Genomic DNA, 20,025 nt, shown 5'->3' with positions numbered 1-20,025 from the left:
GTTACTGTTTTTATATATATACATATGAGTTTTTATATCATAATTTCATTAGCTTACAGTTAGTCCAGTCTTTTTTATGACATCTTAGTAAATCTCTAAGTTCAGCATGATAATTACTGTTTTAAACTATATTATGCCCAATGAGTGACACTCTTCAAAAACATCATTCTTATATTTAAGTAAGAATTCTATCAACTACCAGCATAAAATTATGCTAAGTACAACAGTTAAAGGATTTACTGAAGTGGAAGTATTTTAACATGCAAACTCTATTTTCAATTTAATCATTGATTGTAAAATACGCAGGGAGATTATCTGAGTAAGGCTAAGAATATTTAAATTAAAGAAAAGAGACTCCAGGATAAAGTTTTTGCCTAACCTTTACAAACTATGCTGAATTAATACCAAGCCAAAGACACTGAAGACAAACACCCTCTTTTGTTACCCTTTGCTATCCCATCTCTGCAGGGATAAAAAAATCTAGATGCCAGTTTTGAAACGCCATCCAAGGTAAAATGACTAACCAGTTCCAACTAAAAAAACCTATAAAATCAAATACACCTAGGATCATTTACAGCCATCTGCTCAGAACCATTTTCTCACTAGTCAAAGCTTTATTTCCATATGCTCTCAAAGGTGAAAAATTACTCTTTATTATTACTCTACCCTAGCTACAAAAGGAAGTCAGTCATATTAAACCCAGACACAGTGAACTTTTTGATAAGCTGAACATTTCCTGAAATCTTATTTCTTTCTACTGAATTCCAGAGGGGGTAAATCCTATTACACTGAACAGTCACTGAACAGCACAGGTTAATTTAATGGAAAACACTTTGAAATAAGCCTTTACCATCTGTTTTCACCTCTAATGGCAAATCAAAGAAGAACAATTCACACTAGTATCATAAAAAAATGCATAAGTGATTCAAATAGATGTGTTCTTTGATGAATACAACCTGCATCTGACTTTCTTCACCTTTTACCTAAATCAGGAAGTTCTCCTCTTCTAATATAATGCTTACCCCTGCAGTTGAAACCACCATATTGTAAAAAAGAGAACATGCACAAAGTTACTTAAATAATTCCTTACAATGTGGAAGTGAAGTACTTCAGTAATTCTAAATTGCCACTGTGCAGCAAGTGATCTTAACACTAATTCCCTTACTAAAAGTTCCTCATACTCAACCCTTTTCAAACTGTCCAAGTGATGTACATAAAGGAGATCAGCTTGGAAATAATGCTCTCAGCCAGGACTTTAAGTGAATTTTTGCTACAACTGGAGGTCTTCTGCAGTTGAAAGCTTGTTTTTCCCTCTCCCCAAAAACTATCTCCCTGCAACACGGTTGAACTTACTTTCCACTTCTTAATATAAAAGATACATGGTCTTAGATCAGCTATATACAAAGAGCAAGACTTTAAAAACTCTAATGCACACAGGGAAAGGAAAAGTTTCTAACTGTAAACAAAAGACCAAGCAGAAGATCAACACAGCCAAGCAGCATAAGAAAAGTGAAATGAGTGGATAAAAGCAGTTTATACAACATTAAGAAATCCTATGCACCATAGTGAACACAATGCTATTGCAGACACTAATTCTCAGTAGGAACAACTGCAGGGAGGTAAAACACAGAGTAGTCATAAAGGGAATTACCTTACATATAGAGAATCTATACAGAAGCTATCTGTTACAGCTGGCACCTCCAGGAGTAACGGGTTGTTAGTGACCAGCAGCAGAAAGATCAGAAAAGGGAAAACAGGTGAAGAGGTAAGAACAAAAGATAAAATACTCTGCAACACTCAACAGAATGAAATATCACAGCTAGCACTACAGTCCCAACAATCAGCAAAAGAAAGCAGCACTATTCTTATTGTTTACTCTAATAATCACAGGGGGGAAAAAGATCCAAAATATGTTGCATATTTCTTAAATAACTGCATATTTTGTCATATAGGAGCAGAAGGCTTTTAAAAAGAGAATGATAACCTGGCAGAAATCCCCCTGTCAGTATGTGGCCTAACTTTATCTTAGAGGTAATCTACAGAACTTTGACTATTTAAATAATTTCATTTATATATTTCAAGTATCATAGGTTAGTTTCAATATCTTTCAAGGATGTGTTACCAGGCTCAGAGTTTAACACTTCATAGGATAATTTCTCACACTTCTGTCAACACACAGTAATTTAGAACAGATAAAAATCTATTACACACCATTTACAAGCAAACATCCACATAGGCGCCTCTAATGCTTAAAGTTAGAAGCAAAATTAAGGGGACTTTTTTTTACTCTGAAAAAAACCTGAGGTTACTAACCTGAAATCCCCTTTATTGTTCACAACCCTCTCTGGAGGGCAGTACTGCGCAGAACTTTCTAACACCACAATGTCTACTGTCCTTGTGTTATTCCCCCGTCTGGTTTGTACATGACAACCCCAGTTTCCCGTGGAGCCAGCCTGAATGTTTGAGATTGTCAGTGCACTGGAAAGATAAAATAAAGGAATAAATCAAAACAGTCTTGCAACAACATTTATATAAGCTTTTACAAAAAAATGAATTAAGTACAGAAAGACAATGGAAGAAAAATCAAATTACATACAGCCACGAGTGATCTTATAAAACCAGAGCTATTTACATCTCAAAGTACTGTAATTAACAGAGAAGTATTTACTATTCTTTGGGCTTTTAATTTTGCCAAGGTAGGAAACAAAGAACAGCCATAGGAAAAAGTCCCCAGACTTCAGAAAGAAGAGAGAAGTCCAAATTCCTCAAGTGTTATCACTGCTATTCAAGACAAAATGTTTAGTTGTTTAGAAAGGCCAAACTAAAATAAATTCCGAAATGCATAATTTGTTATAAACATTGATGCTCTAATTTACTAATACAATTACAAGATATATAACCACTAGGCAGATGCTGAATAAGTCAACAATCTGCTGCAGGCAGAATAAATTATACTTATAGATCTCTGCTGGAGAACAATATTAACAACTGTGGTGTGCTAAAAAGGAAGAGTAAAGAATCCATGAGCAATTCAGTTAAATGCCTTGTTTTCAACATTTTTGTAATTTTACAATTCCGTGAAAACAAATGTATCCTACCACAAACATATTTTAAATTAACACATTGGGTGAAACTTGCAGAAAATTAAAATCCAATTGCAACTTCCTTTAATTAATCCTATTTTAAGCATGTAGGTTTGACCTACCAAATCTCTAGACCTCCTTTCTCCAACTTTATTGTTAATAGGAGATGTGTGAAGATTACTTCCCTACTAGGAATGTTTCTGTGTACATGTTCACTCAGTGAGGATAAGAGAGACTGCTTATGGTAATAGTCACTAAATCAGAGCAGAAAGTAAGAAGCAGGAAATAAATTTTCTCACTATGGATTCACCTTGCAATCAATGAGCAGTTATGAATCATATTTTTTTCAACAAAAATACCCTGGGACTCATCAGTTTCCACTATCTTCCCATCCTGATACCACAAGACTTGCATGTCTTGATCAATATATGAAGCCATACATTGGAAGGGTAGACTGTCTCCTTCAAAGACCACCTGACGATGAGATGGAGTCATATAGAAAGATGGTAATTCAAGCGGCGGTTCTAGAATTCAAGACATAAAACCACAATTAACAGCAACAATCTGTTATAGATGTAATTTTCAAAAGAGGAGAAAGATATATAAATAACTGATACTCATTTAGTATATCAATATAAAGTTGCATCTGGCAAGAGGCATACAAAAACTACATTTATTGCATCGAATATTGAAAAATACAGATTATCATATTCTTTTTCAAAATGTGCATTCCTTTAATGTAATATATTTCAAGACCCTTTTGCTAGCCCATATCTAAAAGAGTGGAAAATACAATTTTAAGGAAAAATATAATTACACATTTTAGTTCTTCCTGTTTTTTACTTGGACTTCAAAATCACAGTAACATATGAGTTTTTATTTTTACAGTTGGAATAATTCCAATATAAAAAAAGAAGTTATGCAAGTTGGTCATGGTTTTGTCACAAAAAGAATGCTAATCAAGATTAGTATCACCATGCAGGAAAGCAACCCATAAAATTTAAGATTTTTTTTTTAACTTCAGAAATTTGGGGTTAGAATAATTGACATATCTGAAACCACATAGCTAGACCTAGGAAAGAAATTATCAGTTTCTGATTCCTCTTGTGACATTTAGGTAAAGATCTCTGAAAAATACAGATTAGCAGGAAAAAGCAGTTTATCGAGAGAGTTATTTATCCTTTGTTTCTACAAACTAACATCCACCACCATCAGCTTACTTATTAGTTATTGTCAAAAGCAAGCAAAAATGAACCACAACTCAAGATCAACCTTTCAAAAGGCTTCACTATTACCACTGTCATTTAACCGTTGAATTTTAGGAAAATGAAATAAAGCAAAAAAGTCTGCTCACTAATATTAACAGAACATGGAATGCATTAGAAAACGAGTATCAGTTGCCTGGAGTGCTTACCACAGGTGAGAAGCTCCTGTTTAACACCAGTCACTGTCTGTGACTGAAGCGACTTGGGATAGGCACATTTAGTCTCACGTACAGTTATGTTTCTTTCCTTTAACCACTGATGCATCCACAGTATGTTGCAATCACAAAGAAGATAATCAGTCTGAAATTCTCTGCAACAAAACACAGGTATTTACAGTGACAAACTGCAGAATTCTAAGGTCTGAAATCTTGACTTTAACAGTTGTGCCACGCCTCTCATTGTCACAGACACAAAGGTGACAAGCAAAGTCTTGGAGTTGCCTACCTCTGCCTACTGGAAGTTAATCCTCTGCAAACTGTACTCTGAAAACAAAGGGACATAGTCCCTCAGAAAAGGAATCCTTTCCATAAATATGAGGAATATCTAATACCAGTACCTGAAAATAATTCTAGTAATTTCTTTCATGGAAAGTGTACATTCTACTCCAAGTGAGCAATAAGACGGAATTGCTTAAATGTGCACCATCATAACCCAAGAAGACACTTCACTGCTTCACGTAGCTATCAAATGCTTTAGCAGTAAATTAACAGAAATAAAAATAGCTCCACAACTATTTCTCTTTTTAGAAGAGCTATTCACACAATTTTATTCTGCTTTACATGAAAATCATAAGGCTTTTAATTGACTCAGTCTTCTCTATATAAGTCAGTACTTTCTAGTAAAAAGGCATACTAAATCCATCACAGATGTTTTCTGAAGTCAGATAAATTAAGGGATTAATTAATTCTATCTGTTCAGAAATTAATATTTTATCTGTTTAAAAACAGGTAAAAATGTAGCAAAACATAACATATGGCTATGTCTACACTGGTTTTTACCTCTAGCAAAACCACTTTCTTTTTGCATATGTCTAGAGGATAACAGAAACAGAAACATGCAGAACACTACAAACACTAAATCAAGATTCCTATGAAACCCCATTTGGTGTTTGTTCACATCAATTCCTCCTGATAACCACTATTTTAATAACAACCATTATATCCAGGTTCTCTGGTCACATCTGTGGTGTTGTTGGACAGCAACCTTTATGCAGACAACTAAAATATCAGGAATAACACATTATGAACAATTAAAGGGATGGAGGAGGGAAAGAAACATTCTCCTTTATAAATATAAACAAGAAATTAACTCAGTGTCAAACTAAAAACTAAAGCTTTTGATTAAGTCCCAGTGGAGTGAGCCAACTGTCCTGAGTACCAGGGAAAAGCATAAGCAAATCATCAGCACTTTCTTTCTTACACAAGATTACAACTCATGAAACCAAGAGAGAGCAAAGGAACATGAAGCTGAGATTTACCCACTGTTACATGTAACAAAACTATACTGCTAATCAAGGACTAATATCTTGCTTAAAAGTATTTGCAACAGAGGTGTAAAATGCTATTTATTTATTATAAATTAATAAATGATACACATAGAATAAAACTTTTGGAAGCCCAGATGAGAAAATGGCTTTGTTTTTTCAGAATAATGTAGGACTAGATGCAGCAAGTACTTACAGAGACTTTAGTGAACCAAGATGATCAAATGTTCCCTGTGTAAGTGTAGAAAACAGATTTCCAGAAAGATTCCTGAGAAATAAAAGCATCATGATTTGAACTCATCTTCAGACAAGTGACATGTGAAATAAAAAAAAACTTATCTTCAATACAACTCTGTGCTTAAAAGTTACAAGGTACAATTATGACACTGTAATAGACCATAAGAATAATAATCAGGTCTCAATAGCCTAGCAAAAATCTCCACATAAACTGTTCTCTAATACTCCTGGTTTAGGTAAAGAATTTTAAGATTGGAAAAAAAAGTAAATGCAGAGACTTTACTTTTATTTAGAGCAACAACTGGCAGATATTGAGCACAGATTTCAAGAAGTGTAAAATTAATTTTGTTGCTCACAGCGAACTGATGTCTTCCTATTAGCACGCTCTAAAAAGCATGTTCAATCTATCAGTATGCTTTTAAAAATATTAACCATACCACTTTCTATATATCAGTTAAAGCACTGTGTGTAAGAAACTAACAACCAGGGAAAATAAATATTTCATAATCTTACATGTTATCCTTTTAAAGTAAATGAAGGACTACAAAACATGCAAGACTGCCAGCAAAACAGACTGACAGCAATGCCACTGTATAAGGCGTGGATACTGAAAGAGTCTACAAGGCTGAAGTATTTTTTAAAGAAAATATTTTGTACAGTCTCCTTGTCTCCATCCCAGCTACACATTTCAAGAAACTGGAAAACAGTTGCAAGGCCAACAAATCACTGAATAGCGTGGTTTGGGTTGGCCCCAGCACTGTTTTTAAGCTTGCTACTGAGTCACAAACCACAGCCATAGGCACTGGCTGTCTTTCAAAGAGCACACTTAAATAAACTAATCCCCTTGAAACAAAGAAGGTTAACTTACACAAGGCTAAAACTTAAGTGTATTTATATAAGACAAATTATACTTACAATCTAATAAGGTTTACAAGTCCTCTAAATATATCTGCATTCAGGCAGCCTATTCGGTTATTAGTTAAGTCTCTATAAATAGAAAAAAGGAAAAATTGGAACAAGCTGGTTTATTTCCAAACAACATACAGTCTGCTAACAGAAGCATTTGAACAAAAATTCACGAGTAACAGATTGCACCACATGCATATTTGGCCTTTCTCAGGAAAACCCACAAGGTACTGCTATATGGGTGTCTACACATGCACACAGACGACTTAATCCATCTCTTAACTAATTATAGTTTGTCCATATACAATTCAACAAGTCTAGACTTAACACTAAGTCCCCTTAAAAAGGCTTGGCTTACATCCCTACCTAGCAAATTTTCCTATTTATGCAGTGTTTATATATGTGTCTGTATAAATATACACATACAGAGAGACTACATCACTTAATTTTTAACACGTCAGAGACCTATACCAGTGCATTTATTATATATAAGTAAGACCATTTCTATAAATATACTTCAATAAATACTTAAAAGTTATATATTTTTCAGTATGGGTCTTCAATCAAATTACCAAAAATTCTTAAAGTAATAAAAATTAAGCTTGCAAGTAATAATGATCCAGAATTGGTCCTTCAGTTTTACTTTTAAGGTTTTCAGAAGTGCAGTTACCAATATACTTTCCTCTAAAGTGAGCCAGATCATCTGATCAGTTACAAATTAACACATATACTCTAAAAATTTAAGAAAGAAACAGGACAGGGGAGGTAGTACCACAAATCACTAAGACTAAAAAGCTGTAACAATATTACAAATTCTGAAGTGTTTTAAAAAAAGAAAAAAAACCAATAATGCTGAGTTTTTGTTTTTCAAGTTTGATCTGGTACAGAACTTTTGCAGCCAAAGCATAAATCTCCCAAAAATATGTTAATGGGAATGTTGGCACAACCTTAAATAAAGCAGCATTAATAGTGCTGTAACCTCAGTGTAGTATTAATAGCAAGGGACTCTATGTTCCACTGTGACCTTTGAAAAATAAAAATCACAAGTTTAACATTCAACAAAACAAGACTTGATGGAATCAAGGCTCTGAACAAACATTCACCCAGCGAGGTTTCAAGCCACTCAAGTACAAAAAAAAAGGAATAATACAAGCAACTGTCAGAACAAGAGAGGCTGCCAAGCCACAAGCAGTGGATATTCTTCAGTCATAAGGCTGAAAGCAGACATGCGTCTGATATAAGAAACATGTATGTTTACAAAAATTCAGAATTTTAGAAGCATATAATCTACTTAGGGAGGAGGAAAACAGAAATATATATAGCTTATTTAGCAAGTTTGTAAAAGCAGAAAAAACAATTTGTAACAGAACACACAGGAGTGTATCTTGTTAGGTAGAAACCACTCGTAACAGAACAGTAAGAACATAGTTGCTAGGTGAAGGCCATAAAGGTAAGCTATATATTGTGAAAACTCAGCAAAGCAAGATTCAAGTATTGTAGAAAACCAATAAAGCAGAACCTTTCACTTAAGGAGCCAGCAAAAATCAGGCTCCTGGTTTTGGCCAGGACAAACTGACCAGAGAGTTAGCCAAACCTCCTCTGCGCCTGCCCAGAAATGAGGTCAAAAAGCAGCACCTGAGGAAGGCCTCTTACTTCACCCAAGAAGGCCCCTGCCCACGACCACCACAAGGCACCACAGAAGACTAATTATAGTATGAAGCTCAAAGAGGCGGAGAATGGGCAGGGAATGGGTGGGCAGGGAGATATGAGCTTGTGGGATCAATTTGTAGCTGAACTGGAACCTGTCTCACCAGGTACACAGGTATGGTGAAAATATCCCCCATGCATCCCAGCTAGAAATAAAACATACCTGCTTTACAATTTTAATTGCAAAGTCCTTATGCTGCAACACATGTATATATTAGACAGCATATATATATATTTTTTTTCAACTTTTAATATATAATAACTTTTCTATCTAAACTTCCAGAAGTTAAGACTTAGTTTCTCTGAGAAGTTTTTTATTTGTTTTGTTTAAACTGACTAGCTAGATATACTACTTACAGTCTTTTCAAAGATGAAAGCCCCAGAAAAGCTCCTGGATCTATGGTACTAATAAGATTGTTCTTAAGATCCCTGTGGAGAAAAATTAAGACAAAGCATTTACCATAAAATACACTTTAAAACAGAGATATTTGTAAAGATACATGTAACTTGTCTCAATTTGCTTGAGAATCTCAAAAAAAAAAAAACCCACCCAAACCAAACCGTCCCCTCCTCCCCACAAAGAGCCCAAAAACAACCAAACCACCCCACCAAAAAACTCAGAACAAAACATGAAACAAAAAAACCCAACACCACATTTTTACTTTCTCAAACATAGCATCTTTCAAAATTGGAAAAAATCTATATTTTAGCTACAAGGGGGAACAGAAACAGCACATGTATTCCATTAAACATTCTGTCAGCTCGTATCAGGTGAAATAATATAGCTTCAAAGGTACTTTGCCACAGCATGAACAGTTTACAGCTATGCAGGGTGAGACACCTGTTTATTACACAGCATGGTACTGTCTAGCACATGTTGTCTTCTATAGCCAATTTTCAATACTTCAGTAGTGCCCAACATCTACCAAAAAAAGCAAAACATGATCTTAAAAATACACTGAAGACCCAACACTGAAATTTTCCGCTTGTGTTGCTGGCACAATAGCAAAGCCCTCTTTGAAAATCCCAAATACAGCTGCTGAAAAAATATTTAGAAGTTTGCTCTGAAATTAAGTTTCCAGAGACTGTAATGAGAAACATAAAGTAATGATTAAATTAAACTGTTTTATTAATTGTACAAGTGATATAGGAGTTTTAACTCCTAACTTGAGATATTCTGCAGATACAGCTTAATTTCAAAGGTCACAGAAAGCAGCTGATAGCACCTATACAGTTTTGAACAAGTTTTATCACCGCATGAATGCTAAAATTAATTCCACCTCCCTAGTCACACTAGATTTTTACTACTGTCTGAAACTTCACAGGCACTTATTACTATATGTAAAGTTTCTCTCTCCTTGCTCATATCCAAACATTCTAAATTTGAAAAGAAAAGTAGTATTTTCATTCAAAAGCAGTGATTAAATTCATAAGAGTAGAAAATATCTACATCTACTACAACATTAATAATTCTGCTTGAACGAGAACAGTAGAAGAGGATTACATCTACCATCACACAGATATACATGAGTAAAAACAGAATTCATCCCAAGATTTCACAACAGCATTTCCTGCAGACAGATTAACAAATCATGGTACAACAGACAGTGTCATGGTACACAGATCACACTTGAACGCTTTACCTAAACATTTGAAATACTTGAAATACGTTAAATTCACCTTGCAGTAAATTAATTTTCATATACACACTTCTCTTAACTTTATTTTCTTCCCTTGCTATGGCGGCAGGAACTGCCAAGTACTTCCAGTGCAGTGGTACCAGGAGCCTGAAGAACTGGCCCTTTCAGACATATAAACACCCTGGTATACCAGACCATGGCAAATCTGAGACTAATAAAAGGTATTCATCACTCATTTACCATCAATCTTTGAAGTAGGGAAGAAAAATTACACTTACTGTTCATATTTCAAATTTTTACTTAAAATCACGTAACTCCCACTTAAAACCTCACTGTTGAAACCACTGAGGGAGAAAAACCTTCACAACATGCCTTGGAAATCCTTCACAACATGCCTTGGAAATCCACTAGTCTAGACTATCAGGGATCTTTGCTTTCACTCCATAAATTCCAAGAGTACTCCCTGATACATCTCTTTCATAAATCCGTTGGAATGGATTCATATCAATGAACGTCCAATGTATTAAGACTTTTCTCAACCTGCAGCTACAACAGATGGGGAGTCTCTGTTTGGTTGGTGTTTTTGCCCTTCACAGTGGCAGTCCTTGGGTAGGCACTAGCTGTACGTAAATCTACCAAAAAGTATTTGCAGAGGAAATCTGTGAAACAAAAGAGATACCAAAAGATCTCAAAATTAACAGTGCTGACATGTCTAGCAGCTCTTCAGAAACAGTGAAAGATGTTAATGCAACATAGGCTTGAGCCTATTCAAGCAGGATTGCAGCACATAGGACAGTCTTTAAATGAAGAAATTACAGCTGTGGTTAAACCAACAGACTTGTATTTCTCACATAAAAGGGAGGTGAGGGAGACAACCTTACCAGAAAGTTGTGTTTAGCTTAATGTTTTTGCTGATTTTAACACCAATGAATACACTTATATTAACTATATTTTAGCTTTAGCAAGAGGAAATTAATCATTTCAGATGTTGATTTTTCTTTGGCAGAGCTCAACCAACAAGATACATCTAGAGATACATATTTGTCCAAATGGAAGAAAATGTCTCCAAAAGAAATGCAAAAAATTGAGTTAGTGTAATATAAAAGATGTTACCCTAACTTTATCTTCCACCATGAAGAATCCTTCTAAAAACCAAAACAAGGAAAACAAATAAAAAAACCCCGAATAAAAAAACCATGCCCCCCACCCCCCAAAACACAACCAACCACAAAAAGCCAAACAAAAATTCTCTACCCCCACAACAACTCAAATCACTAGCCAGGCAGGAGAGCAATCTTACACTGAGAATCTCTGAAAAGATTCTTAATTTTCTCCTAAATCTAAAAACACTGTAAATAAGGGTACTCCATATTCATCAGTGAAGGCCACTAACAGATGTTAGGATAGTAGAAAAACGTAGGTTTCAAGAGATGTATTGAGGTCAGCCATGTACACCAAATTCTGGCTCAAATTACAACTAAATCAGATCAACTGCCCCACTGTTACATCCAATAAAGGCCCGAAAACCTCACAAGATGCAGATTTCACCATCACACAACTCTGTTTAATCACTCTCATGACAGAAGTTTCTGTTGTGCCAAATTGGAACAGCCCTTTATCAAAGCCAATAAGTCAACAAATAGCAACTTAACAACAAAATTTTTTTTATGCCTTATGTTCTTGTTGAGCTGTAAAAAGTATCTTAATAAAAGATTACTTCTATTTAAAGACGGTTTGCTATGCAAAAAACCCTTTTCATTTTATTACAGTTTGTAATGAAACATTTCAGTAGCCAGTTATCTATGATTTAAAAGTGCATGTATACATACTTGAAAATTTACTGCTTTCTGTCTCAGCACAATGAAGACTCTTAATTATTAATAAAGCATCCTGCAGTCACACACTATGCCTATACAAACATACTGACATGTGTACATTATTAAGTTTTCTTACCTACCACTGGATAAATTATCTTTACTTCCTTAACACTACTTGAAAGTAAATGTTAGACAGCAAACATATTAGCTACCATAAACTCTTCCTATTTGAAATGCTTTTTCAAGAGGGAAATGAAGAAAGAGCACAAAGTAAGAAATTACAGAAATAGTAATTTCTGTAATAGTAACAGTTATACACTACACACATTACAGAGAGCCTATCCTTTCTTTGGCTCTCTGTGGTGTACATTTTTTGTGGGCAAATCAAATAAATGCTTATGACCGAGTTTTTAAATTTCCCAGTACCACCCAATGGGTCAGGCTGACAGGGACTACAGTGGGTCATTTGATGCAACCTCCTTGCCACATGCATCATCCCAGAGCACATGGAACAGGATTGCATCCTGATGGTTCTTGAGTATCTCCAGCATGAGAGACTCCGGGGAAAGCAGTTCTATCTCCTGTCACCTGCACAGTAAAGATGTTCTTCCTCATGTGCAGGTGGAACTTCCATGATCAGTTTCTGACTGTTGCATCTTGTCCTGTTGCTTGGCACCACTGAGCAGAGCCTGGCTCCATCCTCCTGCCACCCTCCCTTCAGGTACTGACAGACATTGATGAACTCCCCTCCCAGTTGTTTCTTCTCAAGGCTGAACAGGCCCAGCTCCCTCAGCCTGTCCTCGTAGCAGAGATGTTCCAGTCCCTTCATTTTTGTCCCTCTCCTTTGGACCTGCTCCAGGAGCTCCATGTCTCTCTTGTACTGAGGAGCCCAGAACTGGATACAGAACTCCAGATGAGCTTCACCAGGGCTGAGTAGAGGGGCAGGATCACCTCTCTCAACCTGCTGTCAGTGCTCTCCCTAATGCACCCCAGAGTACCATTAGTCCTCCCGGCCACAAGGGCACTGCTGATTCATGGACATCTTGTTGTCCACCAGGAGCCCAGGTCTTTCTCTGCAGAGCTGCTTTGCAGCAGGTCAGTGCCAGCCTGTGCTGGTGCTTGGGGCTACTCTTCCCCTGCTGCAAGATCCTTTGCACTTGCCTTTGTTGAATTTCAAATTAATATGAAAACATAATGGAGATGAAAATACTTAGCATCTTTTTATACAGCATCTTTTTATAATATGTCTTATTACCACCTAAGACATTTGTTAAAGTTTTTGACCTGATTACTCTGATTTGCATACTTTTTTCCTGTAAGAATAGATGTAGACATAGCATAGTCATTTTCTACTCTTATTAACATACATTTCACTTTCCAGTAAAATTAAACTTCTATTTTGGTAAATTTATCACCCTCTTTACAAAATAAGGCATTAGCAAATTCACATTACCATAAATTAATACATCTGTAAATATTATTATTTATTAAAACTATGACTTATTATGTCTACCTGGGGCCACCATTTTTAATGCACTTCCTCATTGTTTTATTTGTTGCTTGTATGCCCCAAAACTATATCCCTTTCAATAGTAACATAAAAGAATTATCTGATGCAGATGAGGTCAAGCGATAACAAGTTTGAGTAAAATGATAACCTAAAATGCAACAAGTTGCCAGTTACAAACACCACGTCCCCCAAATTTACTAGAAAAATTAATACAATGACAGAAACTATTTAAAAATATCTACATTTTCATTAAAATTTTCAAGAACTGAACAGGACAAAAAAGGTTAATATGTTAACAGATGAATTAGAAAGTTGTCAGTATTGATTAAAATTAAATCAATTATTATGCAGATACATGTTCCTGACATATTCCTCTGATTTACTGTTCTAAAGGCTTTATTTAAATATATCACAGAATCACTAGGTTGGAAGAGACCTTCAAGATCACCAAGTCCAGCCCAGCCCTAACATGTCAATTAAACCATGGCACCAAGTGCCACATCCAGTCTTTTTTTAACCACATCCCAGGATGATGACTCCACCACCCCCCAGGCAGGCCATTCCAGTACTTTATCACTCTTTTTGTAAAAAAAACTTTTTTCTAATATCCAACCTAAACTTGATGCAGTTTGAGACTGTGTCCTTTGGTTCTGTCAGTTGCTGCTAGGAGAAAGAGACCAACCCCCACCCACCATTCAGGGAGTTGCAGAGAGTGATAAGGTCACCCCTGAGTCTCCTTTTCTCCAGGCTAAACACCCCCAGCTCCCTCAGTCGTTCCTCACAGGGTTTGTGTTCCCAGTCCCTTTCCAGCCTCGTTGCCTCCTCTGGACGCGCTCAAGCGTCTCAACGTCCTTCCCAAACTGAGGGCCCAGAACTGGACACAGCTCTCACGGTGTGGCCTCACCAGTGCAAAATACAGGGGAAGAATGATCTCCCTGCTCCTGCTGGCCACACTATTCCTGATACAGGCCAGGATGCCCTTGGCCTTCTTGGCCACCAGGGCTCACTGCTGGCTCACATCAACACATACATAATCTCTACCTGAAAACCACTACAGTGAAATGGCAAATGTTTTTCCTATCAAGTGTAACATCACAAGGAATGAACAAACATGCATACAGACTCTCTCCCCTAGTAAGCAGTAAAGTGACAATCATACTGTCTGAATTAACTATTTAAATACTGAGAATTTATTTCTGTTATCTTCATTGCATCTCTTAAATTAAATGTGATGAAAGGAACTTATCTACAAAGCACTAAACACTCATAAGGAAACAAGGGGAAGTATGCGTAGTAAGACAAAATAAAAATAAGCAAAAAATGTCAAAAAATGCAACTTTCAAGGCAAGAAAGTTTTCACAATGAACATCAGGAAAATAATTTTTAACTACTTAACATAATGTCAATGTTTAAAATAGTTACTGTGACTTTCACCTGTTTTTCCTTTTACAATTGATTATCTATTTAAGTCTGAAAAACTATTTTCATTACAATAGTAGTTTCTGTCCAAGGTCATAAAACATTTAAAGAGGAAAAATTTACTGTGGTTAAATAACCATGGCTTTTAAACAAGTCTTGCATGTACAAAAGGAAAAAAAAAGAAAATATTATCATGAATATTTAGTGTAGCACACTTGTTATCCCTCCATTTATAATGAAGACACCAGGCCATTATTAATCTTTTGTTGATGCATTAACTTCTACAATAGTGCACAATAAAGAATGTTCTCATTCTGATGAGACTACCACACCCTCTAAAACACTGCTGTCCCAGCTCACTTTAAATGCTCAAAACTTGATGCCAGCCTTGCTGCTTTCTTTTCCTTCTCATGACAGAAGACATTAAAATAACCTAAAAAACCCTTACAAATGACAGGGGTTGAATGGAAGAAAGCTGCATTCTTGTGATTTTAAAGAAAATTAGGATTTGGATTCATGAAGAAAACTTAAATCATTATCTCAAACTAACTAGAGTTTCAAGTATTTCCTGTCTGAAAACTGTAATGAGTTTCAACAAATAACAACCATCAGCAGATGCCTTTATTACCTAATCAAATGCCATCACTGCTGATAACCTTGCTTCTTTGGCACAGCAACTTACTTCTACAATAAAGCTCATCTGCCAGTGAAAAGACGCTTTCTTCTGGTACGTGGGAGAAGGAATGGTAGAAGTGTTTGAATTTATTTAGGCCAGGTGACTGGGACTGGAGTTTTAGAGGAAGAATGAAATACTTTTAATTCCCTGAAGCCAAAAGTCATTTGGAACTCTTCCTAGATGCTGTGAGATGATTATGAAACTGGCTACTTTCCCAGTCAAATGGCCTAGAAAAATCCTTATCTCTGAAGTTTATGCTTGCTCCCAGGTAGATCAACCTGCCAATCCAGACCTTCTACCAGCTGGAAAAAGGCTGACTGTAAGAAAAGCTACAATGTTGCTTCTTATCTCATAGGCAATGTATCATCTGTAAGGAAAGTGAAAACAGGAAGCAAAAGATATCCAAGGAGTTACTCCCATCAGATTCACTCCCATCCCCCTGTACCTCTGGCATATACCAAAGCTGTGAAGTAAGCAGTAAAACTCTCAAAGTAACTGTCAAGAACAAATCTTTAATAAATCCAGTCTCTCTTAGGGGCTCTAATACATATGCTTCTCCTGCAAATATAGTTTGCAACTGTTCAATAAACGGTTTGACACTTAAGAAATTAAATAAGTAATTTTCTTTACAACATAGTGTTTGCATAATGAAAAAACCAACAAAGCAAATCCAGCTATCATAGCATTCTAGTAAAATTCCCACTGAAACTGGCCTTTCACCTGCAGGTGAGACTATCCCTTTTTTGCTATTACGTGCCATTCATACTATTGTATAATTAATTCACTCATATTAAGAGAACACAGCTCTGTTAACTCCGAACAGCTATGTTAACTCTTCAATCACAAAAAAATACATCAAAATAAAGAACAGATCCCTTATTTAAGACATTCTGTTCTGAAAATTATTACTGAAACAAACAGTATATCACTTGAATTTAAAGTGAAAATAGTTTTCCAAGAAATACTTACAATCTTTCAAGAAGGTGTAATCCAGAGAAGGAACCATTCTTCAACTCTGTTATTTTATTGTTACTCAAAATCCTGTAAACAAAACCAATCAAGAACAAATATTATAAGTCTAGTAAAATTTTTTTTGCTACAGCTTACACTTTTTTTGTAACTCTTTTGTTTAACAGCCTGTGTATCACACTGCAATGCCTAGCTCATTGTCTTGAGGTGTATATAACAGTACTGCTTAAATATTATGAAGGAGAAAAATAAGTTTTTTTATGTCATCTGTTTTAAGTACCATGCAAGCTTACACATATAACATCTGAAAGGAAGTACACCCAACTAGGATCAAGCTAATAAGACCCAGAAGTGGTGCAGTAGAAATTAAGCATTAAAGAACAAACCAGTACATTACACGTTCTTGTCTTTTGTGCCCATTTTCATTTTCCAAACCAAGCAGCATGTTCCCTGCTCCCCACTTCCTCTGCTCCCCTTTTAAGCCACACACACATGCATGCACTTCTCCCAGACTGTACTACCTTTCCCAGCCATCATTCACACACTCATCCTATTCCTCAATGCAATCTTCTTAAAACATCTGCAAATAAGCTCAGCAAGCACTCATCTAAGAGCCTTTCTTCTCCTAAAGCACAACACAACCACAAATTCCTTCTTCCTTTGAAATAACTGGATCAGGCCTACCTTGCCAAGCACCCTATCCTCCAATGACAGCCATCTGCACAGATCACAGCAGATGCTGATTATCCTCAAGGTAGGAAATTCTTTGTATGGCTGATATTTCCTTACTTAGAAGGACCTGCTTTCTAAACAACCACATAGCTCTCTGTTGGACTAAAAACCAAACCAAAACAAAATAGCCTATTTTCCTTTTGAATCATGCCAAATTTTGGCATCTGCAATACTCCTTACAAAAGGGTTCACAGTACAACTCTCCAACCCATAAAAAATACTTCATTTCACTTGTTTTGAAAAACACCTCCTACCAGCTTTATTTAATATTCCCCACTTCTAAAAAGTGAAACACACAGTAATCAATCCACTTACCCTCTTTTTACTATGTGCAATTATGTACAAAACTAGATGTCTTTTTTCTATTTGTAAAATACATGTTGTACTTAATGATTCTTTACACAAAAGCCATTTGTGCCACCTTAATAATTTCTACATTCTTTCCAGCTTTATTACACTAAAAAAATTGTGAGGTAAGACCACCAGACCTGAAATAGTATGCAACACACAGACAAGTCACAAATCTACATACCAGAATAATGATGTTCTGTTCTACAATTTCCCTAGCAATTCCTAACATATAATCTGCCTTTATCACTTGTGCTAAGAATCTAAGATTTCTAGTCAGCTCAATGTCCATCATCTTATATAAGACAGCAGTGGTTTTGTCCCCAATAAATGTTTCAATTTTTTACAGTGTGCTGCTGCTGCCTTTTTATTGCCCAATTACTTTCACAAACTTCTTCCAAAATTCTTCACTTTATCCTCATCCTTATTACATCAATCAACTCACTCAACTATGTCAACCCCTTACTCACACTGTTTTACAGGTCATTAGGAAATAAGTTGTGCATTACAGTTCTCTATGACTCCACTCCACTGAGAAGAATTTATTTCCACACCCTCTTCTTATCCTTTAGCAAGTCAGCTGCTCATCTGATGTTCCTCCATTTAAGACTGACGTACTTTTTTCATCAAATGCCTTTGGCAAGGGACAGACACACCTTTTAGAAAAGCATGTTTCATTATAACAGCTGGATCAACCTTGTAAATGTTTTGCTGACTCTGAAGAACTCCAAAGGACTGTGGGGAAGAGCTTCTCATTTCAGAAATATAAATTTTCCACGGTAACCTTTATCTTTATCCAGGTATCCAATATATTTATTATAAGTTCTACTGATTTTTCAACACAAACATCAGACTTGGAACCATGTGAGTGGTGATGAACTCTTAAAAATGAGCATTTGCTATCCTCCAGTCCTCAAAAATAATGTTCATTCTAAGCAAGACTTCAGAAATTTCATTCCCAAGTTCTTCTAAAAGCTCTTCAGTCACACAACCTTGTCCTGGAAATTATTCACCATCAGATTGTTCCACAACTTCTACTACAGTCACTTCAATTTCAGACAGATCCTCTATCAAATTCATCCTTCATATCCAACACGTCCCCACACTTCTTCACTTACACCAATTACATCTTCAGGCTGGATAACTACTTCTGCACTTAAAGGTGCCACACTATGAGATTTCTTTCCAGTCCACTACATCTTTCAGATGTCCTTTGAAACAGCTATAAACCAACACACACACACATCCCCCTCTTTCCTCCAGTGCATAAAATTTACTACATAATGACAAGGATTAATACTTCAAAACACACAATGAATAAGATAAAACTAAAATACAGATAAAACTGAAATACAGATAATAAGATAAAACCTAGAATTTCCGTAGCAATCTACGAAAACAGCATCATTTTGATACAATTCCCTATTACACTACATAATTTTCTTCTCCAGGTTTCTCAAAGATTACCTCAAGTCTCTGTAGTTTGGACAAACACAGAGCAGGCATTTTTTATCAAAAATTCTGGCTCTGACTCAATCTCTCTCTCTCATCTCACACACACAATATCAAGACAGCTGAACAAACTGAAAATCCTTTCATTTCCAGCCTGATGGTAAGAAGGTTTGAAAATTCTTGAAGTTAACCTTAAATCATTCAACAAAGGTAACATGTTCTGATGCTAAAATGAAGAGATTCCATTCCTTCTTCTAATCTTCCCACCGTACCATGTATTTCTGCAGCTCATCTCAACACATCCTTGGTGCCCATTGCCCCACAAGATGCAAATGTTAAATTACACATTTATCTAGGGCAACTCCCAGGAGATTCATTTATATGTCAAATACACAAGTGTGATCAACCTAGTATCCTACACAGTCAGATAATACCAGGTAAAGACTGATCACAGGAAGGGTGGAAAGGAAGAAGGGGAAAAAATACTTAAAAGTATACTGAAAAATTGCTATTGTATTGCTATAAGACCTGTAACATCTACTAGAGTGTCAGTCAAGAGCATTTGCTCTTGTGAAAACAGTTCTGTAGTCCAATACATTGAGCTACCTCACAGGAAGAAACTAAGGAAAATTTTCCCTTGCCTGCAGCTGTTCATCATAAACAAGATGAACAAAAGAAACAGTGCTGGTTTTAAAAACACATGTAAAAACCAAGGAAGCCCAGGTACTCTTAAAAAATGTACGTGTATTTCAGCGACTCTTTCCATCAAGAATGGCACAAC

At 35.9% G+C, this 20,025-nt stretch overlaps 1 protein-coding gene across 1 annotated transcript in view; it reads right to left on the bottom strand.

Annotated features, from left to right (window-relative positions):
* Positions 1–20,025, bottom strand: part of ADGRA3 (adhesion G protein-coupled receptor A3) — a 54,033-nt gene that overhangs the window by 22,635 nt on the left and 11,373 nt on the right. The window contains exons 2-8 of the mRNA XM_041402974.1: positions 16,713–16,784; positions 9,039–9,110; positions 6,984–7,055; positions 6,028–6,099; positions 4,498–4,658; positions 3,394–3,607; positions 2,314–2,478 (exon numbers count right to left, since the gene is read on the bottom strand). Coding sequence (XP_041258908.1) covers positions 2,314–2,478; positions 3,394–3,607; positions 4,498–4,612 — 494 coding nt within the window. The 5' untranslated portion in view covers positions 4,613–4,658; positions 6,028–6,099; positions 6,984–7,055; positions 9,039–9,110; positions 16,713–16,784. The remainder of the gene's footprint in view (positions 1–2,313; positions 2,479–3,393; positions 3,608–4,497; positions 4,659–6,027; positions 6,100–6,983; positions 7,056–9,038; positions 9,111–16,712; positions 16,785–20,025) is intronic.

This window comes from Onychostruthus taczanowskii, unplaced genomic scaffold (assembly GCF_017590055.1).
Source record: "Onychostruthus taczanowskii isolate IOZ18803 unplaced genomic scaffold, ASM1759005v1 scaffold2, whole genome shotgun sequence".
NCBI classification, from domain to species: Eukaryota; Metazoa; Chordata; class Aves; order Passeriformes; family Passeridae; genus Onychostruthus; species Onychostruthus taczanowskii.
The sequence above is the reverse complement of the archived record's forward strand: the minus strand, read 5'-3'. Positions and strand labels throughout refer to the sequence as shown.